General features: G+C 40.9%; 3 protein-coding genes and 1 long non-coding RNA gene across 5 annotated transcripts in view; all 4 read left to right on the top strand.

Moving 5' to 3' along the window:
- The window catches only part of LOC145444872 (serine/threonine-protein kinase Nek8-like), a 123,864-nt gene extending 100,567 nt beyond the window's left edge, over positions 1 to 23,297 (top strand). Inside the window, exons 2-19 of one of the 2 annotated variants that reach the window (XM_080322916.1) lie at positions 12,815 to 12,945; positions 13,007 to 13,127; positions 13,656 to 13,740; positions 13,998 to 14,050; positions 14,976 to 15,152; positions 15,620 to 15,751; positions 16,293 to 16,501; positions 17,165 to 17,246; positions 17,309 to 17,398; positions 17,461 to 17,532; positions 17,592 to 17,692; positions 17,930 to 18,044; positions 18,726 to 18,843; positions 18,907 to 19,066; positions 19,602 to 19,747; positions 20,090 to 20,210; positions 20,880 to 21,094; positions 22,238 to 23,297. In XM_080322916.1, coding sequence (XP_080179042.1) covers positions 12,899 to 12,945; positions 13,007 to 13,127; positions 13,656 to 13,740; positions 13,998 to 14,050; positions 14,976 to 15,152; positions 15,620 to 15,751; positions 16,293 to 16,501; positions 17,165 to 17,246; positions 17,309 to 17,398; positions 17,461 to 17,532; positions 17,592 to 17,692; positions 17,930 to 18,044; positions 18,726 to 18,843; positions 18,907 to 19,066; positions 19,602 to 19,747; positions 20,090 to 20,210; positions 20,880 to 21,094; positions 22,238 to 22,329 — 2,136 coding nt within the window. In that variant the 5' untranslated portion in view covers positions 12,815 to 12,898 and the 3' untranslated portion in view covers positions 22,330 to 23,297. Of the gene's footprint in view, positions 1 to 12,814; positions 12,946 to 13,006; positions 13,128 to 13,655; positions 13,741 to 13,997; positions 14,051 to 14,975; positions 15,153 to 15,619; positions 15,752 to 16,292; positions 16,502 to 17,164; positions 17,247 to 17,308; positions 17,399 to 17,460; positions 17,533 to 17,591; positions 17,693 to 17,929; positions 18,045 to 18,725; positions 18,844 to 18,906; positions 19,067 to 19,601; positions 19,748 to 20,089; positions 20,211 to 20,879; positions 21,095 to 22,237 lie in introns of those variants that run through there. The other variant, XM_080322917.1, reaches the window with a different exon arrangement.
- LOC145444885 (uncharacterized) overlaps positions 1 to 24,878 on the top strand; it is a 208,776-nt gene that overhangs the window by 96,849 nt on the left and 87,049 nt on the right. The gene's annotated exons all lie outside the window — the stretch shown is intronic.
- On the top strand, positions 2 to 1,814 carry LOC145444880 (KRR1 small subunit processome component homolog). The gene has a single exon (XM_080322927.1). It carries the CDS (start codon positions 9 to 11, stop codon positions 1,023 to 1,025), a length of 1,017 nt encoding a protein of 338 aa, XP_080179053.1. The 5' UTR covers positions 2 to 8; the 3' UTR covers positions 1,026 to 1,814.
- Positions 1,818 to 12,815, top strand: LOC145444877 (exonuclease 3'-5' domain-containing protein 2-like). The gene is made up of 13 exons (XM_080322921.1): positions 1,818 to 2,057; positions 2,140 to 2,316; positions 3,398 to 3,507; positions 3,578 to 3,686; positions 3,744 to 3,848; positions 4,766 to 4,956; positions 5,783 to 5,889; positions 7,456 to 7,621; positions 8,210 to 8,342; positions 9,628 to 9,688; positions 9,752 to 9,890; positions 11,063 to 11,135; positions 11,205 to 12,815. Exons 1-13 carry the CDS (start codon positions 1,818 to 1,820, stop codon positions 11,373 to 11,375), a joined length of 1,782 nt encoding a protein of 593 aa, XP_080179047.1. The 3' UTR covers positions 11,376 to 12,815.

The following is a 24,878-nucleotide window of genomic DNA, read 5'->3' as shown; positions in this document are numbered from 1 at the left end:
TCTGTGCGATGGCTGCGAAATCGGTGCCGGACGAGGACCTGCTCACAGTCCCGGAAGGTTGGAAGGAACCGAAATTCACGAAAGATGATAACCCACGGGGTATGGCGGATGAAAGTACGTTCGCTACGTTATTTCCGAAATACCGGGAGAAGTATCTGCAGGAAGCGTGGCCTCTCGTAAAGAATTTCTTGAAGACATACAGCATCGATTGCGAGTTGGATTTAGTCGAGGGTTCTATGACTGTCAAAACGACGAGAAAAACATGGGATCCGTACTCTATCATTAACGCTCGCGACATGATCAAATTGTTAGCGAGAAGCGTGCCTTATGAGCAAGCGTGTAAGATTTTCGACGACGACACTGCCTGCGACATTATAAAGATCGGGTCGCTCGTCAGAAATCAAGAACGCTTCGTAAAACGCCGCCAACGTTTGTTAGGCCCCGACAATTGCACTTTGAAGGCTTTGGAACTGCTGACAAAGTGTTATATACTGGTGCAAGGTAACACTGTCACCGCGTTAGGGCCTCACAGGGGATTGAAAGAGGTCAGAAAGGTAGCGGTTGACACTATGAAAAATATACACCCCGTTTATAACATCAAGTCGCTGATGATAAAGAGGGAATTGTCGAAAGACGATAAACTCAGGAGCGAGTCTTGGGACCGGTTTTTGCCAAAGTTTAAGAGTAAAAATATCAAGCGGAAGAAGAAGCAGAGAAAAGAGAAAGTGTACACTCCGTTTCCGCCTCCGCAGCCCGAGAGTAAAATGGACAAGGAGATCGCGTCCGGCGAGTACTTTCTCAAAGAGAAGGAGAGAAAGCGCAAGAACTTCGAAGAGAGGAAAGCGAGAGAGGCGGACTCAGCGGCGGCGCAGAAACAGAAACGGGAAGCCGCTTTTGTGCCGCCGAAGGAGCCGAAAGTCGTGAAAACGGACGATCGCGCTTTGAAGCGAAAAAGCGACAATGTCGATATCGATGCGCTCAAAAAGAAAATTAAGAAAACAAAGTTCTCGAAAAAAGCCACGTAAAAATGACGCACGCGCGGGGTTGCCGTCGACGCAGAGTTGAAAATAAGGGCAGCAAAACAATCCGCGAAATTGATAAACTTACGACGAAAATAAGGACAAATTTTCCGCAAATAGGTACGAAATGAGAACGCAAGTCGAAAATAAGGACAAATCTTGAAAAATCGTAGTTTTATCAGACGGACAGATTTGAGAAATGTGGGAGGTATGGCAACACTACGCGTATGGATAGATCAAGAACACTGTCATGTGTCGGAAGCTTCTTCGAGTGGAATCATGGGTGAAGAATGAATGGTAGTATCCTGTATGTACCGATATGGCATCGAATTGCCGTAAAAACTGTCTCGCAAAGTGTTTTGCTCAATGCATCGTTGTTTACTGTTGGCTCGTTAAGTCGCTGGATGCGAATGTTGGTGTTATGTGGAGCGTTTTACGAGGCAGTGGTGTTTAGTGTTTACCCAATGCAATCGGCTTCATGGCTATATCTTTTGGTTCGTAATAAACCTTTCTCGCTGTGTTATGTTCTTAGTATGTGCGTGGGTCCTGGCAAAAGCGAGTGCTGGCTGACACATAACAGCAAATAGACCACCCTTCAGCGATGCCATAATATTGTAAAATGCTAACATGCTTTGTTTGTTATCACTCGAAACATTTGACAATGACAGGAATGGACTATTGCATCTTGCTTATTGGTTCGTGACTCCTTGGTTTTATACCCAGTCCTGAAGTTGCAGTGACATTTACAGCCTTCGACTGCCTTTTTGCGATACGATTTTGTGAATTTACAGAAAACTAATGATTGTACAGAAAAATATTCTGCTGTTTGTGAGCGGTGTAGCCGTCGGCGGACTTAGCGCTGCATTTGTATGGAAATATCTGACGAAAGACGATGGAAATACTCTACTGAAGGCGGTGGATCACTTGAAATGTTGGCCGAATCAAGACGATACATTCGAACCAAAGAGCATTGAAGTCGTATCTGACCGCAAAGACTTTGAGAATGTACTTCGAAATATTGTTAACCAAGTGAACACGGTACGATCTTAATAACCTAGGCTCATTGGTGGAGTCGCTGGTGATTGGTGGCTTCGTTTAATCGATACCTTTACTATTATAGGTGAAGGTAATTGGATTTGATTGTGAATGGACATCCACCAAATCTAAAGCCAATCCCATTGCCCTTCTGCAATTAACCACTTCGGATTACTCTACCTATCTATTAAGACTAAATAAATTAGGCGGATTCTTACCCAAGGAGCTGCTCGGTCTACTTCAAGACAAAGCAGTACTGAAGGTAGGCTTCTGTATGGTTTGAAAATATTCGATGCTAATTGATTGTTGAAATCTACTGTTTGTATTGGCGTGAAATTTTGTTTCGTTGACATGGATGTATATCCGTCAAGTTTCTAGTTTTGGAAAATAGATGTGTGACCCTTCTTTCACTATTGACTTTGGCTCCTTGCGTATTATACATGTTGGTGCATTTACACCTGAAAATGATGAAAAATCTCATTACGGGCCAAGCAATGACAGCCACAGGCCTACAAACCCGGATCAGGCTGTCTCCGCTCTGTAAGCTTACAGCGATTAATTTCTGTTTCCGAGAATTGAGCGATGAGAATTAAGTACTGCTGGTGTTGGTGTGAATCTAAGCCCTATCAACTCTTGTGCCTCTATGTGGTATTAGTCAGCTATACAATAATGTCATGCCACTGTTCTGAGTCACTTACTGATCTTGCTAGCATATTGATATATTTTGAACTACAGTTGTCATTTCTTGCATGGCTCTGACTGGTTTTAACAACTTACTGCTGGTGCAATTTTGCATCAATTATGTGTATTTGATTAACTAGCTTGTGGCTTTGCGGATATGTATTATTGATGGAAAACACTGGTACCTCTTGTTCTTATAAACGACCAGCTACTTGTGGTAGATAACTGCGCAACTGGAGGTTTGTTTGAATGGTATTGGGATTCTGACATTTTCTAATCTATTTGCAATATACCTGGCATATGATATTCATGTATAATCTATTGTTCACAAATTGGTCTACTGTCGTAGCTCAAGACTTGGTGGACTTGGTGATTTATGTTGTGCCAACAAAGAGCTTGACTTGGTAGATGCTTCAACATCGTTAGATCTGTCATCGTGATTTGACGAACCATTTTGTTGTTTTTTGATGGTATGAACGTATGAATAGGCAGTTTTGGTATGTATGTTTGCTATAGCGCTGGACAAATTTTTTGTATGCCTACCTTTATTGGGACTCTGTGGATTGTTGCCCATAATGGACGTGCTAGCGCTAGGGACTAAGATGCTATCTGTGCAATGAGGGGAAATTAGAATGCTGACCGTTTTGCTATGTTCTGTGTAGGTCGGAGTTGGGATATTAGATGACGCTTCAAAGTTGATGAAAGGCTACGGCATCGTGGTTCAAGGTTGTCTTGATTTGAGAGCGTTTGCTGCCAGATACCAATTGACGAGGTGATTTGCAATCTTTCCTTGGTGTTTTACAAGCTCTTGACACTTTATAAATGTTTCTTTTTTTCGGTAGAGCCAAAGGATTGAAGTCGTTAACAAAAGATTTGCTCGGTAAAGAGCTCGATAAATCGATGTTTTTGAGGTGCAGTAACTGGGACGCTGAAACCTTATCTCAGGAACAAGTAAATATTTCCTGTGTCAATTCTAGCTGATGTTTCATATGCAGTCTCTTCGTGCAGATTCAGTATGCCGCTCTGGATTCTTTATCGTCGCTAAAGATTTTCGAAGCGCTCTTCCAAAGAAAACTGACGAAGAACCCACCATGTAAAGATGACATTACTAAGGTTTCAGTTATGGCGTGTCTGTTTATATCAACGGCTCTTGTTGTTTTGTGGGACAATTGTAATTCTGAGGATCTAATTAATGGGGGAAAAGGACCACACATTGGTGCGCTCACATCCCGAAGAATGCATACCTAACTTCCTAATGTCTGTTTAAAAGCATTTGGCAGCTGGGTGAGCAACTTATCTGATTTATCAGATATTCATCTGAAATTCAACATAGCATCATTTCATCTTCTTTTCTGAAGTCGGAATCTATTTGGTATTCTTTATTCATGAATGTCAAGTTACGTTCTTCTGCAAGGGTTCAGAACCTCCGCTAATAGCAACCATGTAATAATATCGGTGATGTGGGCAGTGCACACCAAGCAATCTATCGAAATATGGTTTGTATCATATGACTCCTTGTCCAGTTTTAATTTCCTGTCGGTATCAATACAAGTTGGGAAAATTATTAAGATATTGACACAAACGGTGCAACTGGCCGGTATGTATGTAGTCATGAGCGTAACTCTGGCAATCTGTGTAAAACTGCTGCTGATTTTGATTGTATTAAAATGATTTCACAGACTCGTCCAAAATTCATATCGCTAAATTTGTTCCAAACTTTTGAAACACAATAGGCTAGCATAAGTTATGTAAGTACCTAACTACTTGAAAAGACAATGTAACTGCAATATGTGATTGATCAACCATAGCGATTCAGAACATCTCAGAGCACTAACTCGTCTTTACAGTATTTTTTTTCCGTTTTGATAGTGTAGGCAAGGCATCCATGACAATTGACAATATAGGCCTATTAATCTCTTGCTTTCCGAACAGCACAATTGAGAATTTTTGCCAAGCAATGACTTGTTTTAGCCGGATTTTGTCAGTCTTGATGGCGGATTATTGTATTATTTTTTTGCTGATTTACGCAGGCCGTACATTCGATAATGTGGAACATGGTAAAAAGCTCGGTGCAAGGCCTTGTTGACGTCGTTTACAAAGAGAACAAGTCGTTCCAATCTACGCGATGCAACAATATTGAAAGCAGTGACAAGACCAGGAAGTCGAAAGGACTTCCTAAAACGCCACAAACTTTTAAGGCAATGAAGCCTCATTCTACGAGGTATGAAGTAATTTGACTTCAGGATACAATGCAATGCAACGTTACCGAGTATTTTTTTAAATTTACGTTTTGCTGTTGGAAATGGCACCATGTCTATTCTCGTATAGCAGTTACTTTGGTTTTCTTTACATCTCAGTCACTGATGCTGTGAGTTGTGACAATACATTCGTGTAATGCTCTGTACTTTTGAATCGTGTCTGGGCAACAACACATTGCTTTGTTAAAGAACCACCGAAATGGCAGTTCCATACATTTCACCTGTAATACAGTGGTGGATGTATGCGTCACTCTCACTATATATACGGCATTATTACCATTTTGAATTCTGCGATTGGTCAATGATAGGTCAGGCCTATGCCACACACAGGCTATAACTAAAAATCAACCAATGTCTAAAATTATCGACCAATATCGTACGCGAGCCACGACAAGTCAAGAAATTACTTTTCTCGTATTACTCGTGTTTTTCATTGTTATTGAAGAGTAATTTATGATGAAATTATTGACACATTTGCATTGCTTGGTACCTGTTAGCTTCAGTATTTATTTAGTAACAAAACAACTCTTCATTTGTGATTATGCCCCCTATTTTCACATGATGCTTTCTTTGCAAGCCATGTCTACTTTGTGTGACTTAACTGTCTGCAATCTGTATCAAATATATTGAGCGTTGGTTTGCTCGCACTTTGTCAACTTGATGTCTGTGCTTAACTCTTTTCAAGTAGCCTACCACCAGAGCAGCATTTTAATTGGGCTCACGGATGACGATTTTCTCACGCATATCAAATGGATACACGTGTCTGACTCGTGTTAACCTTTTTGACAGGCAACAACCGCTTTACGACAACTGCAGACTTCTGGCGCCTGACGATCAGCTCTTGTCCACTTGCGACAAGAAAAAGGCACATTGGTACCTGTATAAGGGACTTGCAGGTGAGAGGAAGGGCACGGCACCGGGGCAATGTGTCGTACTGGCGGAACGTTTTATAGAGCCATTTTGATTGCAGAGATGGACCATGATGGTTTTTAAGATTGGTGTTGGTTAAATTATAGTGGACTATTGATTGAAATGTTTTGATTTTGGTTAAATTTTCACCAATGTTGCCTATGGGCATTGTGAATAATCTTGCATTTAAAGGCATTATTGGGGATACAGTAGTTTCATATGTAATTTAATAATATTGCTGCTGATGATTAACCCCCCACTGACTAAAGTGTCGGCCGAGAAAATTTGGGTTTATTTCATAGAAAAAAAAAGCAGTTCTTCTTTACCAGTCACCTCTATTTGTTTCCTCTAAAATGAAGTGGCATGCGTAGCGACAGAAATAGGCCCCAAATCATTTCGACGCAAAGCCGTATTTACTAAGAATTGATATAGCCTATGTGTCACAATCATTCAGCGTTGCCATCGACATTTTCCATTCTCCATTCTTGGCAAGCGACTTAGTAAGGGCAGGCACTTTCTACCCGAGATTGTAGGAAAGTATCTTTTGTACTACAACAAATTTTAATCATTTCTACGATAATGCGTGATGTAAGTACTGGAATTCTTCATTCCTATGCTCCAAGATGTTTTACGGTTAGTCACTCCCACTTTAACAAGAGATAGACCTGTGACATTTGAATTTGATGGGGGTAGTCGAAGCGAAAGAAGCGTTATTTGATCGTGATTTTCATATTCCTATTTCAGTTATCCGGTTTCGTGATTCTTTTATGGCTTATGATCAACACAGGAATTGAAACAAATGAATTGTCTACTTCCAGACCAGCTTTATATGAGTATCTCCAAATTTTTGGTAACTGACAAGAATTGAGGTTTTTAGGATAATGAATGGCACTTGTTGATTCAATATAAACGACGGCCCATACCTGATAGCCTATTTCTTATTTTCAATAATGATGTATTGTTATAAAATTTGATGTCACCTCCAAATACATGTTTTTTTTTAGTTCAATCCTATCAGTAATAGTTAGCCATATAACTATTGATTGTCTGTACCAAAATATTGGCATATTGGACCAATTATTGGAAGTTGGGCCAAGTTACAGCTTGGCAAGATTTGGTGGCCCATACCTACTCACTCTCCCCAACAATTCTGACATTATGTGCCAAAACACCTAATTTTCATACATGAGGGCAAAGTTTTGTCAAAATCAAGTTTTTTGAGATAAAAAAATGTCAAAATTTCAATTTTTGTAGGCCAAAATCTTTGGATTTTCATGATTTTTGTCCAGTCCCAATCGTGGCCTCAGTGAAGACAAAGTGAAGTAGGACGTAGGAAGTGAAGTAGGAACAAAGTAGTATTATAATACATCGCCCTTTGAAATACGGACAAATGTTAGTGACAACCCTGATCACAGTGGATGCTGATTTGTGATTTGAGAACTGTTACAAGCCCAATCGCTATTGATGTCCCTTAACCGCCGTCAGCTGCCGTAGATCTGACGAAAGTGTTTTGAGTGCCGCGGTTCATCCGATTGATTCCGTTACTTTCGCAGAACGAGTTTGTGAAGAGCCCTTCACGATACGGCTGTTCTTCGAGCCATCGGGACGCCCGGACGATGACCGAGACTATTATCTGTACGAGAAGGAGAACAAGTGTGTCGTGTGCGGATCGGAGGACTCGTACGTGCGGAAGAATGTAGTGCCGCATGAGTACAGACGGTGAGGCGACATATTTCTGTTGCTGACAAAATTTCTGCAACAATTGTTTGATAACTTTTTGAATTTGCGTTTATCGGAATATAATTATATAGCGGCCGGAGCCCTCGTAGGACTTCAGGATTCTGTCCTCATTCAAATGTTTATGGTAATCGCCTCTGGTTATTGTGAATTTGTCCAGTGGCATTTTTTGACCCACTGCCTTTTGGTTGCTCGGGCTCTTATGCTCTTGGTGCATCCAAAAACTCAAAAATCTTATGGAAAACAACTTTGGAATCTGAGCTTGAATGATATGAAATGTGATTGTTTGCATTTTTAACCCTCGCAAGTTACATTTGTGCTCGAGTTAAGATCATGTTTACCGGAGTGTTTCCTGTATGTGTGCGGGCGACTTTTGCCATGTATTGGTAATGAATATCCCTAAAATGACGGTGTAAACCAGGGGTTCTTCCAGTGGGGTTTGCTAATTAGTTTTAGGGGGTCCGTGAAAGGACAATAAGTCATCAAGATCCCCTGGTGTAAACTGTGCGAGTAACTGATCATTACTATCATTAATTCCACATATTATCAGTAATCGTCGCAAATTTTCAGGCATTTTGCGCTGGCCATGAAGGACCACACTTCCCACGACATTCTGCTTCTTTGCCTCGCGTGCCATCAACGTTCCAATTATTACGATTGTTTGATGAAGAAAGATTTACAGGAAGAATTCAGCGCACCGCAGGTATGTCGAACGGGCTTTGTGACAGTGCGGTTGCTTTTTGAGATTGATTGAGATGTAACACAGAAGTATTGTCTGTGATATTGAGTTGTCTTCATATCAAGTGAGTTTTCCTTTGTCATTCTGCACAACTACGTTTGGCTAATAGCATGATTTGTATGCTGTAGGCTCAACTCTGCACTGTAATTAGCGCAAGGAAGTGCGACAAATACTCTTGCAGTGTCGTTAACAGGGTTTTTGGTAGGATGTGATTAAACGTTATAAAATTTGATGCACATGGGAAATACTAGGTTCTTGCGTTAATGGCCATGGCTTAGCCTGTGAGGTTCAACTAAAGTTTTACCATCTGCCTTGGATTCAATCTAAATGTAGAACTGCGCGTGTGTATATTGCTGTGAATCTTGGAACATGAAATTTGTCGCGGGCTTATTTATTCAGCTTCGAATTTTTCTTTTTGCTTCACTCGATTTGTTGCTTTTATCGTTGAAACCACCTCCTGAAAATTGAACATTAATACTACGCACAATTTACAAAATTATGTCTCAAGTTTATTCGCGATTATGAGAGAGCGTGTGGTCTAACATGCGACTTCGCGCGCGCGCACTCGTAGAGATATCTTCAACGTTCAAATTTTAGCACAGAACGATAGACGCATGTTGACTGAAACCTTCGACATTGATATTTCGAGGCGCCTAATTATCACGTCCTTTCAACTGGGCTCAGTGGTATGCAGTGGCAACCCGAAGTTTATGCACGTAACAACGTGATTGACCGAATTCTCCCATCAGCAGATCACTTTGCTGCAGCTTCATCTCGTAATTAAAAAACATACATTCTATATGACTGTGTATATAGCCTACAGGCTACATCTACATTTTTACATGTCCCATTTGTTTTCAAACGTTATACTGTGACTGTGACCGACTTTCCTGTATGTATCTGTCGCTTTTGCTATTGTTGCTGTTCGTTCTTACGATGATGTTATAAATTATTTTTCTCTCTCTCTTTTGGACTATTAAAAATGGTCATCGACATTCATGTGGTCCGCATAGTGTTTCATAAATTCCATATGGCACTTTTGCCGAAAAGGTTGGTCACCCCAGCATCGAAGTAGGGTTACTGTATTTTGAGGTCAGGTAAAAAGGAGACTTTTTACAATTCACAAAACTAATTAATTTGAAAATGGTAATGTAAATACTGTTGTGTTGACTCAAAAAAAGCCATTTTCCTTCCAAATGGAAGACTCGCTCTAACGTGATTACTTCGTCATGAACATTTTTTCTTTCAGGGCTCTCTGCAAGCGGCGCGTTTGTATGAAGATCCTGCCAGAAGAAGTGTTCGATCAGCAGGTTAACTCTCTACCGTTGGAAATTTTAGGCTACCCGTTGTTACCATCTGAAAATTCTGTTCAGGCAGAGCGCTCTTGATCCACGGTAACGATAAAATACCGGAAAAGCGAAAAACCGAACTGCAAGCCGTCGTCAAAAGCTATTTCGACACTGACGAAATCACGGAGGACTTAATTCGTGAAGCTTCCGAGCTGGAGACGAGGTGTGATAATTATTGCAGGGCAAAACAATTGCTGATTCTTTGTGTAGTATTTCCGATAATATAACTATTGAGGAGTTGGGCTGGCCTCGTGGAATTAAACCTTGTTCAGTATGGTTCCTAACCTTTAATGACCTGGGAACCCTTATGGTTATCTGCAAGCCTTCGGTGAACCCCTAATTTTCTTTGATTCAAATAAACCCAAATCTATCTAACTACACGTTCGTAACAGCCTGGTCGTATGCTAAAACGTGGCACCGCTGATGACAGTGATTCCAAACCGTCGCTATCCAAAGTAGCCTTCTTGCGGCTCTGATAGACCTCTACATATGCCACAAAAATATTATAGGCAACAGTTGGTGTTTGTTTCTATGAATATTCAGAGTCCAATTTTGTAGATGAATGCTAAAATGAGGAATATTAGTTGTAACTAAGGCCGTCCAAGGCCGCTTGTGAAAACCGGGAAGAATTCTTGCAGACTAGCGTCAAATGCATGGATGAATACCCGCCGGACAAGGATATATCTTGAGTTCTGCTGGTCATAGAACTTTATATAAATCCTCTCTGTGAAGAATAAATTCAGACATAATTTTACCAACATCACAGCTTAAACCAAAGTATCAATCGCAATAACTCCAATATTACTCGGCGTATAATCCCCCGCAAACTTGTGCATCAAGTGCTGGAATGAATGAAGAGCTATCGCATAACGAGATAGTAGCATGTTGCAGTAATGACATGCATCTTCAGTTTATTTCAATTCATACCGCTCGCCAATCTGCGTCTATCAATGCTAAAATAACCGATATAGAATCTATAGAAGTCTATGTGCGCGCTTCTGAATTAGCTGGATGGTGAGATCTAGAGGTAGGCTAGCTACCTTTGAATTTTCGTTATAAGTAGCCCACTCGAGTGCTTTCATGCGGCTCCCTACGTACTCTGAAGTTTGAAATGCGGCTCCAACATCTGAAAAGGCTGGGAACCACTGACTTATGCTGTCACGTAAGAAGTAAATACATCGGATTTTAGAATGTCATACCGATCGACACTCGAATACCCGATTCAATGCCTACTACTCCGTTGGTAATAAAATGACTTCGGCATATGATCTTACCCGGTCCTTCCGATAAGATGAATGTTGATTTCTGTAATGAATATTATCCTTTTCTTGCCAGAATTGAAAACGAGACCTACGTACCGCACGGAGAGAAAGTGGTGACTTCGATTTACAAAAAACTCGGAACGAAGGTAAGCATCCCCGAAATTTTTGATGGAAATTTTCAAAATAATTGCAAAACGACTCTGTAACTGTCGCAGGGCTTGATGGAATTCGAGAAAAGGTGGCGGACGCACTTTTTGAACAACATGCAGCCGAAGTGCATGCCTCCGCTGTGGTCCGTCAGTCACAACCACGAGAAGGCGATGCGACGCGCAAAAGAAATGGAGAAGGAGTATAGCGAGAAAGTGAACGCGTTGGCCTCTCGATGAAAAGTGTCTGTCCATGAAAGGCTGGTTTATTTTTCGGCGCCTGCTCGGAAAATGGAAAGTTGAAAATTCAGTTCTGAGAAAGTAGCTGCTGATCGGCGATCTCTGTGATCTCCTGAACGAGTACACGTTTCGATACATGATGCGGGAAGTTTTTGCGAATAATTTAAGGACATTCGCAGACGTATGGGTAGAAACTAGACTGCTGAAATGTTTGGTGTTGACTGACTTGGTAACGTTGCTAACCTGGATTCGCCAAAGCATGACTGCGACAGAATGTGAACTTTCGGACAGTGGTCTTGCTTGTGACATCGTAATTTATGTGGCTGGTAACTTCTTTATAATTTGATCAACAAATTGTGTCTTTGGCCAGATTTTGATTATTTTCGTGGCTTCAAAGTCACGAGCGTGTCGTAGCGCTGTGATTTTTTAAAGCGGTGAGCATTTTGATCTGAATCGCTGCACCCATGTTTTATTCAACTTTTGTAGGGTGACCATATTGTGAGGTATACTTTTTACAAATCACAAAATTTACAATTTAGGATGAGGAAACAAGGCAAATAAAGTTGTGTTTGCTGAAATAAATAGTCATTTTTCCAACTCGACTCTCAAAAGACCCGCCCGAAGGTCCAGATTCCAGAATTCGCTTCATTTATGGTTTTTTTAGTGATGTCGTTACAATCGCCTTGGTGTGAAATCTTTTAATGCGGATAAATTGCCAAAAAGGAAGACGTTTGAGCCTCTGCGGTGGACATTTTCTATCAAATCCTGAAGGGGGACGTGTGGTGACCCTAACTTTTGACAATTATTTTAGCCGCATTTTGTCCGTGAAGAAATGCGAATTGTGCATTGTTTTTAGACCTTTTATGATTAGTACGCAATACCGGCATGCAATTCTCTGTTGTTGCTGACAACCTGCCTTAACTTACTGTGTCATTGCCCATTTTCAATATAAACTTAACCTGGTAACTGTCTTTTTGTGACAATCATTTCGACTGTGAAATTGAAGCTATCTGCTGTTATTTGACACAATTATTAATGTATGTTAGCTGGCTAAGATAAATTCATTGTAATATCATTAAGATCAGTACAGATCTCCTGATTGCACATATCAGAAACAACTGTTACTTCCATGAATAGAGTGTTGAATAAAATCCGTTGATAGGTATACCGGAATGTTATAATTTTTTTGGTAGATGAACTGATAGTGAACAGGAATATTGTATTGACTGTGTAGGCACGAAATGTCTGTTTTAGTTACTGTTCGCCAGCACTCATTTCAACTCACTGTACAGTGTACTTGGTTACTAGCATTACAAATGGTGTGTTTCTTTATCTTTGGTACCTGATTTGTATGTCGTGAATGGTGTTGGGGTAAAGGCAACTAATAGTACGAGAATATGCCGCTATCCAGGTGTTGCGTCCTTCTAATGTTGACACAGATTCTAACATATGGCGCGGTAAATAGATAGAAAAATGTGAAAGCTAAGTTGCTTTAAGAAATCGTGGCGGATTACCAAGCGCACATGGAGAATTACACCAAGATTACCTTGGTGGGCGCCGGGGCCTTTGGGTATGTGCCAATGTATGCTTCCGTAAATTGAGCGTTTCGTTACGTGCGACATGTTTTCTAGCAATGTGTACCTCTGCAGTAGGAACAACGATAAAAAAATGCTGATTCTGAAAGAGATTCCAATGGACACAATGTCAACGGAAGAGCGTGCGTCCGCACAAAACGAAGTGCACGTTTTAAAGGTGAGAATGCTTGAATATCAATAATGCTGAATCGATTAATTGTCCTACGTTCTGTCCACAATTTGATAAATACTATTGATTCGATGCTGGTCCGGTTTTCAGTAAACAGTCTTACAATTTGTTTGATAAATGGTTGGGTGGGTGTGTGATTGATATGATAGAACCCGCATCTGTTGTAATTTTGGAAAATACTAAAGCTTTCTGGCCTCTGCAGAGAATTGCATTCTAAGGAAGTTTGCTTCATTCATGTGCTATTGACTGTTACATTATACCAAACGCGAGTACATTACGTGTACTGAAATATGACCTTTTTCACTTAATGTTTGAAAGCTCATTGTTCACGAAGCCGCTTATTATACTATAATGTAGGAATTGATGCTAGGTATTTGAATTGTATCCAATGGTACTAGCTAGCCTATGGTAAGAATTATAAAAAACTGTGTGTTAAAGTAGGAGGCACAAAATTTCCTTTGATCCATTGAAATTACTATTCAAACAGTTATTTTCCTAATCTCGGGGATTTCTCAGGTACTGAAACATCCCAACATTATCAAGTATTACGAAAATTTTCTGGACGGCACGAAGCTCGTCATTGCGATGGAATATGCGCAAGGTATGACCCTTGTGATATCGGTAGCCTTTCTGTTTACGTCGTGCACAGTAGTGCGCCCGACTCGTACTTATTTTTGTTTTGTCTTTGCATGGCATAGGCGTAGCCATGTAGGGATTGTGATGTAACATGTTTCACTATTTCACGACGCATTCGTCAATGTTAGGATATTTTTGCCCCACCTTCCATTTTCATTTTGGCTGTGTTTGTTATTGCATGCCCTTTGCCCTTGTTTCTGATTTGTTGGAGCATGGTTTCAGGTGGGACTTTGTATCAGTATCTGAAAAAGCAACCGGACAATCTCAGCGAAGAAGTAAGCCTCTTGTTTTCGTGACTTTCAATTTCTGAAATATCCGGAGCAACTCCAGCATGCTGTTTTTTGTTGCCTGTTTTCTGTTGTAGTGCGGTCGTATTTTGATGTCTAAAGAAATCATCAAATTTCCTGACTTACACACTGTTACGTTTAGCGCCTTCAAAGTTGCCGGTGATGCTGCTGTTGCTGGCTAGATTTAATGCTGTGAAAGTCGATATAAGTAAAAGTACCTTCCGGCAAGACAAGACTGCTTCCGAGCGGCAGTAGAAAATGAATGGTTCAGAAAGTTTGATATTGTCTGTACTAGATATTATGTTTCTTCTTTTTTCACAAAACTACTTGCTTTATACAATTTCTATTGGGAAAAGTAGCAAATTGTATTAGCATAAGCTTGCATCGCTACCATGAGGCTAAGGTTAAACCAGGGTTGTGACCAAATCGCAAGGCTCCGAGTCACAAGTGAATTTCACTTTTATAATTTTACTAAAGTCAAGTCAATTCATTTTCAATTAACCTCCGAGTCAAGTCAGTGAGCGGATGGTCGAGTCCGAGTCATTTCCGTATTTTAAGAACATGCCTACAGTCAAGACGAGTCATCAGAAAGTCGCAACTACTTGTAGCCTGATCTAACAATATAGTGACCCTACTTGAATTTGCTGACCTTTCTGCTTCCACTTGACCAGTAGAAAGTTACGGCTTTACTTTTACTTCAGTAGCAACGCTGACTACTTTGACTAGCTCTCTATGTTTTCGACAACAATATTACGCTATTTAGGACTAAGATGCATAAAAATTTACTATTCCCTTGCATAAGGTAACTGCGGTTTCTGTAAACACAACTACCGTTGTCTTATGCGCAATCATTCCTGGCTTTGTTTCCTTGTCGAGAAAACTTGTAAAAGGCCGTATTTCGTTTGCTTTTCAGGAAGTCCTCCATTTGTTCGTGCAAATCTTGATCGCGCTCAAGTACATTCACTCGGAGAAGATCTTACACCGGGACCTGAAAACGGAAAATATCTTGCTCGACCGGAAAAGCCGAGTCTGCAAAGTGTCCGATTTCGGGATATCGAAAGTGCTCCACTCGAAAACCAAGGCTCTGACGGTATGTAAAGATATCCTTGATTGCCAACGACGAGGAGGGGATTCTAGTTTTATTTCGAATGTGCCTATCTACCTGTATTCGTAATCTTCACTCAATTAGATTATATTGCTAGACTATTTCACAGTTTTTGTAGGCAAATGGCAATTTTTAGAAACACTGTCTAATAGAAAGCAAATTTTGCATGGGTTTCAATCATGGCAATGAGTGAAATAATTTTTAATATTGTGCGTGGCTTTGCGCTAATATTCCCGAAAATCTTCAAAGGAATTTGCCGCCTCTCTTAGTAATGCCAAATTAGACAGTCTGTAATAGATGCCTCACCTGTATGCATCTAGCCTTTATTGTAGTCTGTAATGTAATTTAGGCCCGCTTTGTAAATCGCCACCAGGAGTCAGTGTCGAGTCGCTTTTGCGTTAATAGCGAATATTGTGATGCGCTCTTTACTCGTGTAGAGCGTGTTGTTGTAGGTGGTGGGGACGCCGTGTTACATATCGCCAGAACTTTGCGAAGGCAAGCCGTACGATCAGAAGAGCGACATGTGGGCGATGGGATGTATCCTGTATGAGCTTGTCACCCTGCGAAGAGCATTTGAAGAAACGGTGAGTTCACAAAATTTCGGAATATCAATCAAAAATTTTTCTGGCTACTTGATAAAATTGTTCGGATGCCTAAAAAAACGCTGCACAGCAAGTAGAAGCATTGCTATGACTGGAGAAAATTTTGGATTCGTTGATTGAAAATGAAGTTTTTTTCAAATTTTACTGACTACCCCATGAAATTGTTAGGTTGTCTAAAAAAACGATGTGTAGCAAATTTGGCTCAATTCCGATTCACAGAAGCAAAGTTATTGAAGCTGAAAATTTTGGATATGAAAAAATAGTATTTACGATGGGTAGTTCTATAATTAATAATGAAAGATCTTCCCACCGTAAATACAATTTCATTTTCAATTTATTGCTATCTATTCAATCCAAAATTTCTCCTCACAGCAACGTCTCTACTGATTATAATTGAGAAAAATTTGGTGTGCAGCGATTTGTAGGCAACCTAGCAATGTTATCAAGTTGTTTTTGAACAGCAATATTGTTCAACTATAGCAGTAATTCTTAACCAACCCTATTCCCATTACGCTCGTTTCAGAACCTGCCGGCGTTGGTGTCGAAAATTACCAAGGCCCATTACAACACAAACTTTCCCAAGCACTACGGCGTGCCGCTGACCGGCCTGCTGAAGAAATTGCTCAGCAAAAAGCCCGGAAACCGTCCCAGCGTCGTCGAAATCATGGCGGAACCTTTCATCATGAAGAAGCTCTTCGAGGTTTACTGCGATTTGGGTGCGGTCGAAGTTAAGTGAGTATCGCTTGTGGTACGATTATTAGAGCCTGTCCAATATCTGTCTCCGTACAAGTTATAGTTTTGGCTATCACAATACAATGTGTTGAATGACGTCATTAGTCCTACAAATATTGCAGATGGGAGTGTCTTCACTGCTGTTGCATTGATTCTTTGAGTAGTACCGGACTTGGCGTTTTGGTGAAATGCTGAAATTTCTTATTCAGCTGAAGTTTTATTCCGAAATATCCAAGTTTTGTGCGATAATCAAAGTCATAATAATACCACCAATTATAAGTAATATTTGAAGATACTAGTTTCTCACTCGGCAAGAGCTTTATGGCGAATGAATGAAGTTTCATTTTTTCAAATCAGTGCCGGCAATCCAAGTTTCTAGTTGAAATACGTCACATTTTGATAATGGCATAAAACATCAGCAAAATTATGTGATATCGGTGTATCGCAATCACCTTGAAATTTTGATTTCAGTCGGGCTCAAGTTGCAATACAGGTCACAAGAGGTTTCGTTTTTTTACTAATTAACGCAGTAAACATGACATCTACGAAATGTTTGTTTTAAAGTTTTCGTGCCAGTTTTAATCTTGCGTCACGCACCACGGCTGAGAACAGTTACAGACAATTGTTGATGATGCTAAAAAAAGTTTATTTTTTCTCCTTCAGAAACCAGAAAACGTCGAAATTTGACAAGCAAAAGGGATTTTCACACGCGTCTTCCAATACCTCCATCAACTCCATGGCTACCGTAAGTGCGGCATCGTAGTCTTTGCACGCATACCGGCGTTCCTCATACTGCGCCCATTTCAGAGCAAAAGCCAAGAGCAGTTCGCAGTGTATTGTTGGGGCGGAGGCATTTCGACGCCGATGAGATTACCACTACCCTACGCTGACACTCAGGTACCATTTTAACACTGTGAAGCGTTTCTTGTGAAGAATAACACCTTGCGTTTCGCCCACAGATTCTACAAGTGGAGTGTGGCAGGACTAAAAAGTCGTGCGTCACAGAGAACGGGCGGCTCATCATGTGGGAGGTAGCTATGACGGGTAGCGAGATTTTGTCACCGAATCTATGAGAAATTCTTGTTTCCAGAGCTCACCGACGCAATCTCTGCCCGGGGCGATGGGCGACTCGCAGAATATCCCCGCCTTTTCACCGCGGTTTCAAGAGGGCCAGTCTGGCGGGATGAAAATGTGAGTTCGGGGTGTTGCGTCGATTTGTTAAGAGTCCGTTTGGTCCGATGTCTGTCTCTGTAGGAGTCAATCTCGCTTTTGTAGTTTTGACTCGAGTCAAGTCGAGTCATTTTCAATTTGCCATCGAGTCAAGTCCAAGTGAGTGAGTAGAGGGTCGATGACCGTCCTAGTCTCGAGTCTTATGATTTGGTTCGAGTCGTGCACAATGACTCGAGTAATGGATTGTAATTTGCACAGGGTCTCTTGCGGCGATATGCATACGGCTTGTCTCACCGACCGAGGGATACTGATGACTTTTGGCACGGGCAGCGGGGGTTGTTTGGGCCACGGCGACTTTTCGGACCTGTCCGAGGTGCGTGTTTTTTTTGTATTTGCAATGGGCCTAGTACGAAGAATTGGCAAATTTTGTTATTCAATGATTCCGGGGATTTTTGGGATTTCGTTGTTTATAAACTAGGGTAATTTTTATCGCTGTCAAAATTTTGGGTAATTTTGTCGTTTCGCGACGTTCGTAAATTTTGGTTATTTTTGGTATTTTTTTGTTTCTAAACTTAGGTCATTTTTTAGCTTTTAAATTTTTGGCAAGCATTCTCGTTGTCGTTCCAAAATTTGGGTAATTTTGTCATTTTGCGATGTTTAAAAATGGTAGGCCTATAAAAAACGATTTTTTTTCTGTTTTGATGTTTGAAAATTTCAAAATTTTTTTGTATTTTGTCGTTTATAAACTTGGTTGGTTTTTGTCGCTTTCCAAATTTTGGTAATTATAGTTGTTTTGTCGTTCCAAAGTTTGGGTAACTATGTCGTCTTGAGGTGTTTGAAAATTTTGGTGATTTTTCGTATGTTGTCGTTCTGAAATTCGGGTAATTATGTTGTTTTGTGACGTTCCAAAATTTTGTCGCTTATTTTCATATTCTCGTTTCCTAAATTTTTGCCGCAATAACACAATGAACAGGCAATCGTCTTGACGATCCATATTTTTCCTGCCAAAAATAAACATTCTAGCTAACCCAGCACTCCCCCCCCCCCTTTTCAGCCCCAGATAGTCGAGCACCTGCTCAGCCACGAGGTGGTCGCGATTTCGTGCGGGTCCTACCACGTCATGGCGCTCACCAGCGACGGAGAAATCTACTCCTGGGGCAGAGGAGACGGAGGTACGCGATTTGTAGACTCGCCACACGTTCTCCTTCGATACGAGCTCGAATTTTTCGGTTCAGGACGGCTGGGTTTGGGAGACAAAGCGACGTATTCGACGCCGAAAAGGGTTCCCATTCCGCAGCACTGCGAGGCGGTCTCTGTTACGTGCGGCAATGATTCTTCGGTCGTGCTGACAGCGGATAGGAAGATGTTGTGTACCGGAAGTAATCATCACAATAAGTAAGCGATGGTTCTGCCGTAATGATGTTTTGTTGATTTTTTTCCTATGATCCCGAAAGAAAAACGTTCGAAATTGGATCTTCAAGTTTGAATCGGTTTGAAAGCGAAATCCGATCAAATTTTATGAACTTTATAAAATTGGTCGTGTGTTTGAATTGTTTTAAAGACAAATTTTGAAATATTGCTGTTAGTTGAAATCGTTTCAACGAATTCACGTGAATTATATTGCTTGTAAGTTAGAATCGTGTTAAATTTTGAAAACTAATCCACATGAAATATCGCCGTAAGCTGGAATCGTTTAAGAGAACAATTCATTTTTTAAACTTTATGTACTAATTCACGTGAAACATTGCTGGAAATTTGAATTGTTTCAAAACTTGGAATTTTACTTCATTGTAGAAAGTATTGCACACAGATTACTGCTGCAATTTAATATCGCTCAAAAATTTGTAAATTTTTTTACGAATACAAAAGCTATAGCTATTGCTGTAAGTTGAGGGGATGTAAGAGAATTGGTGTTTTTTTTTGTCACCAGATTGGGTCTGGACCTGGTGACCGGTCGCGGAGTTGAGGAAGAGGTCCAGTTGGCGTTATCGTTCACGGCAGTGAGGACCGTCCCGTTTTCTAACGAGGAAATCTCGAAAGTCTCTCTCGGCACTCAGCATACCGCGGTCATAACAGGTGATTTCCAATGAATTTTTTTATTATTCCATAATGGCTTATGCAGTCCGAAACAGAAAGAATCTATTTCAGCAGCTACTTGATAAATCAAACTCGTTAATTATTTATTATAGATCTACACACCGTAAATACTATGATTTGGAGCCCTAAATTTTGAACATCGAAAACTTGGCTTCTACGAAATGGAATTGAGCCAAATTTTATATACATCGTTTTTTCAGACAACCTAGCAATTTCGTGGCGTAGCCAATAAAATAAAAGTACCGGTAAAATAGAAGAGCTATGTTAGTTAACTATTTGCGACTTTCCGCTTTCCTTTCAACCGCGCATTTTCTTTCGCAGCAAACGGCAGCCTGTACATGATCGGCAACAATCAATTCGGCCAGCTCGCGAGCCCACCCGTTTCCGGCGGCAGAAACAGCACCAGGGTCCCGAAGAAGGTCAACGTTACGCCGACGCAAAGGTAAAATTCCGATATTAAAATCTCGACGATAGCTAGGCGCAGTGATTCGAGTGCTGGAACCTGAATCGTATATTAATTCTAGTAATTCGAGTCGAGAAATTATACACTTGTCGCCGCTAGGAGTTGATTCATCAATGAGAATTTTAAATTCGATAGTGTTTTTCACAGTGTTAGGCTGTAAACTTCGATATAACATATCACGGCCTTGTACAAACTACCCATTTAGTCGGTTGACTGTCAACTATAACTAACGGTTTTTTGAGCAGATCTAGTTCTAGTTGCGGATTTCGAAAATTGAGTAGTTCTCGTTCTAGTTCTAGTTGCGACCTTTTAAAAATGTGTAGTTCTAGTTCTAGTTGCGGATTTCGAAAATTGAGTAGTTCTCGTTCTAGTTCTAGTTGCGACCTTTTAAAAATGTGTAGTTCTAGTTCTAGTTGCGGATTTTTAAAAGCGAGTAGTTCAAGTTGTGCGACGAAATAGGTGTGGTTTAAATAATACCAAATAATCTTCAATGTTATGTGGACCTGGCATTATGTTCTCTGGTGGAATATAAGGATATTGAAACTTTCCCCATACTGTTCATTCTGTTCATACTGTTTTGACGACGTAATGAGTGATACACTGCCACTAGATTTGATCTCAAGTCTCAACCCTATTTTATTCCGGCAGATTCATCGACGTCAGCTGCGGCGGCACTTTCACCGTGGCGATCACAGAATCGGGCCGCGTCCTGACGTGGGGTAAGACCATCCGCGGCCAACTGGGCCGGTCGGCTGCCGGGTCGATTTCGGCCGAGCCCGAAGCCATCAGGTTTCCCGGTTTCACGAACATGAAAATCGTCTCACTCAGCACGAGCCACGGAAGCTCGTTGCTGGCTGTGTCAGGTACGTGTCACGGCCCTGAATGGGTCTGTCGCGCTGTGATGGGCTAATTCCAGGGCTGTAACGACTCTGGTCACGATTTTCTGATGACTCGACTTGACTCGAGTCATTTTCTCAAAATACAAAAATGACTCGACTCAATCTGTGTATTGACTCGACTTGGACTCGAGTCATTGCGCATGACTCGGACCAAGTCCTATGACTCGAGTCTTAGACGGCCAAGACCGACATTTCATTGTAATTTCGAAGAATAGTAAAGTTACCACGCAATTGGGATTTCGTCTATTGGTACTGGTACTTGAAATTGCGACCAGAAACTGTTACAAGTGAAGAAAATTAGTATCTTTCAAATGCGAACCATTCGATATCACCAAACAGACTTATAAAAATAGGTTTTAACAAGACTTTAACTCGTAACTGATCATTTGACGCAATGACTTGGACTCGGGTCGTAATAATAATACCATGACTCGGACTCGACCCCCTGCTCGCTGACTAGGACTTTGACTTTACTCGGTGGTGAATTAAAAATGACTCGACTTGACTCAAGTCAAAACTATGAAAGTGAGATTGACTTGTGACTCGGAGTCTTGTGTCTTGGTTGAAACCCTGACAGAGGTAGATTTCGTGAACTTACACTGCTTCCTGAAATGAAAGTCATTAGACTGCTTCTACTTCTGGTTGATATTTCAGTTTTTCAGGCAAAACCAGGCCTAGAATACCAACTTTTTTGCTTACTTGAAAATCGCTGCTGGCACTTCTAGAGGACAGTTTTCCAGGCAGCACTAAGCCTAAAATACCTACTATTTTACTTTCGCGAGAAAGAATCGAAATGAATAATATGCAGTCATTGAATTTCGTACCATTTTTGTCGGCCTTGGAAACACGTTGACTTGATGCTGAAACGGGATATGACGATCGATATTATACGCCCGAGGTAACTCTTGAGCACGGGGCTAGCAATTTCAAGTGGTATGAATATTGTTTTGTGAGAAGTTAACTGATCAGATTGCATAGTCTTAAAGTCCTTGCTACAGGCACACTGAATTACTGATCCAAAACCGTTAACCTGGCCGCAGAAAAAAATATGGAGCGGAATGAAGCCCTCCTTACATCGTAATACGAATCAGAATCTTTGTTTTATAGGCATTGAGAAAAACGAACAGGATTTGGAAACGAAATTCCGGAACAGCTGGGACACCAACACGTGGCGCGAAGAAGGCAAAAAACCGCAATAACGATTCGTTTGATAAGAATTGATTATTTTATCGCGTCGCAATGCTTCGTTACCTACTTTTCAAATACTCGTCTTCCGTAAATTGAGACACTGTGACTTGAGCATGCCCGAATCATGTAACGCCTGCTGCCTCGGCGCAGAACTCGTTATAGACAAGTAATATGAAACTACACGCAATATCTCGTTATACACATACACACAATATCTCGTTATACACAAGTAATATGAAAATACACACAATATAAATCTCTTAAGATACACTACACAATACATATGTACGGTACATTGTGCAAACTGCGTTCTGTAGAATTGATTTTTTAATCCGGCGCGCCGCACTATTTTTGTAATCACGGTATGTGGTCTACAAGCTTATTTCGCAACTTGTGTGTGACGGTAAGCATTTGGCATTCGATGCGTTCCAGCGTGATTTTGTAATTACTGTGCGTTATATACAGGCATTTTCCAATATGTGTGTGTGAGTGCTTTGCATGTTCTTCGAAACTACACCGCGGTCACGATCCCTCTATTCTCACTTGTCAATTGTGAGCACAGATACTTGAATCATTATCATTTCCATCGCTGTCGGTATTGCCTTATCACTTTATATACATACGACCATAAGTATGCACTATTCAAACGAAATCTGTCTTATAAGTCATACGATATTCTATTGTACATCGAGTGTTTGATTTGCTAAACATTTTATGCTGGTGGAGTAGGCGATTGATCTGATTTTTTGTGAAACTCATTACGAAGGTGTAATTATATAACTATGTGCGTACCACGGTTAGATATGATGTCGGCAAAGCAGTATTGTGATTGGTGCGGTGTTCTTATTTCAACTACCTTTCTTGTTTTGTTATATGACGACGATTGCGTGTTGCCTTTTATGTGATTGCAGTTCATTTTGTTATCCTGTAAGACTGTAATGAAATTATTGCTTCCCTTTACAAAAAATTCGATTTCAAGGACTGTCAGTGTCTTGTCGGATGAAGACTATTGCGGTGCTGTAGCTTGCTAGCGTAGAATATTCCCAAGCGTGTCCCTAATGTGGAACGTTTTATTGACAATGTTAAGGAGATATCCAATTCACAATGCGTTGAGCTCAGCGGGTATTCTAGCGTACGCAGGAAGACATTCCTAGCGAGTTCTGATTCGGCGGACACTTCGGTCGGTCCGTGGACACATGAGCAGGCGACATTATAGCAGAGAGAGAGAGAGAATCTTTATTCGTGTACATTACACATCAACATTACACTACAAAAATGTAACAGTGAAATGCGACATGCAAGGTAGACTAGGCTTACCATATTTTGGAAATCTAAAAAGAGGACACTTTTTCAGAAATTTGAGACTTGCAAAACCGGAGAGGAATTCTCAAAAATCGGTGAATTTTTCCGACTCAAAATACCGTTTTTCTCTCCACATTGGTAGGTGGATGACTAAAAAAAAAAAGGTCAACTTTTCGCCTGGAGCTCAAATCGCCGTTTTTCACTCCGAAATGCTCGCCGGGGCGTCCCTTCTGTGCTGATTTTAGGCATATCACTCGCATTTTGCTCTAAATGTGACCTAAATTTTCAAAAAAGAGGACAGAATCTCAAAAATGAGGACAAAACGGCGTCCTCCGAGGACACGTTCCAAAAAGTCAAAAAAGAGGACAAATCCTCTTAAAAGAAGACGTATGGTAACCCTGAGGTAGACGGGAGGCTCGATATGACAAAGTCTTCAGAGCCGAGCCACCCAGGACAGGAGCAATTTTCACAGTTAATAAATAATAAACACAAAATAAAAAAAATAACGAACGATTAAAAGAAAAATAAGACACAGTATCATGGACCAATTCGAAATACAATGCAAATACAATTTAGCCGTAGTTAGAGATAAGGGAATGAAAACATTGTTTTTTAAATGCACAAGAGTCTAAATTGCGGAGATTAGGTGGCAGCTTGTTCCAAACATTGACACCAATAAAACTGATCGAATTTTGTACTAGACTGGTAGAGTGGTGTTGCACAGACAGAGACAAGTTAGCATGCACCAATTGGGCATGGGCATGCCACACATGAGCATGTGGGTTAAATTACGGGTTACGGATGGAGTTTTGGTTGGGTCAGGATTAGGACATATATAAGGGTTAATTTTAGGGTACGATTGGGTTTTAAAATCACATGCTGAAGTGACGCGTGCTGAATTGTCCCATGCTGAACTGTCTGTATCCATTGTGTCGCGTGCTCAATGCTCATATGTCGGGTAACCACTTCGGCCACGCAGAAAATTTATGACAGATTTATGCCACAGCATGATGGGGCATCTCACGGTTCAAGTTTGCGCCAGGGGCGGCAAATGAGGCTGCACAACAGTGCACACAGCCGGATAAAGCAGCGTAATTGGTAGTCCCGAGAGCTAAAATTTAATCAAACTGGTGTCAATCGAAAGCTAGTGTCGCACTGATTCCGAAAACACGTACATTAAAATGTGAGCATGGCAATGGAGCGACTACGAAATAGCCGCCAAGGCCGATTGTTCCGAACAATCGGAGCGCCGCAATAC

The sequence above is a fragment of the Botryllus schlosseri genome, chromosome 8 (genome assembly GCF_051294905.1).
Source record: "Botryllus schlosseri isolate E-star chromosome 8, Bs_hap1, whole genome shotgun sequence".
NCBI classification, from domain to species: Eukaryota; Metazoa; Chordata; class Ascidiacea; order Stolidobranchia; family Styelidae; genus Botryllus; species Botryllus schlosseri.
Note: the sequence above shows the minus strand (reverse complement) of the source record. Positions and strands in the feature narration are given on the sequence as shown.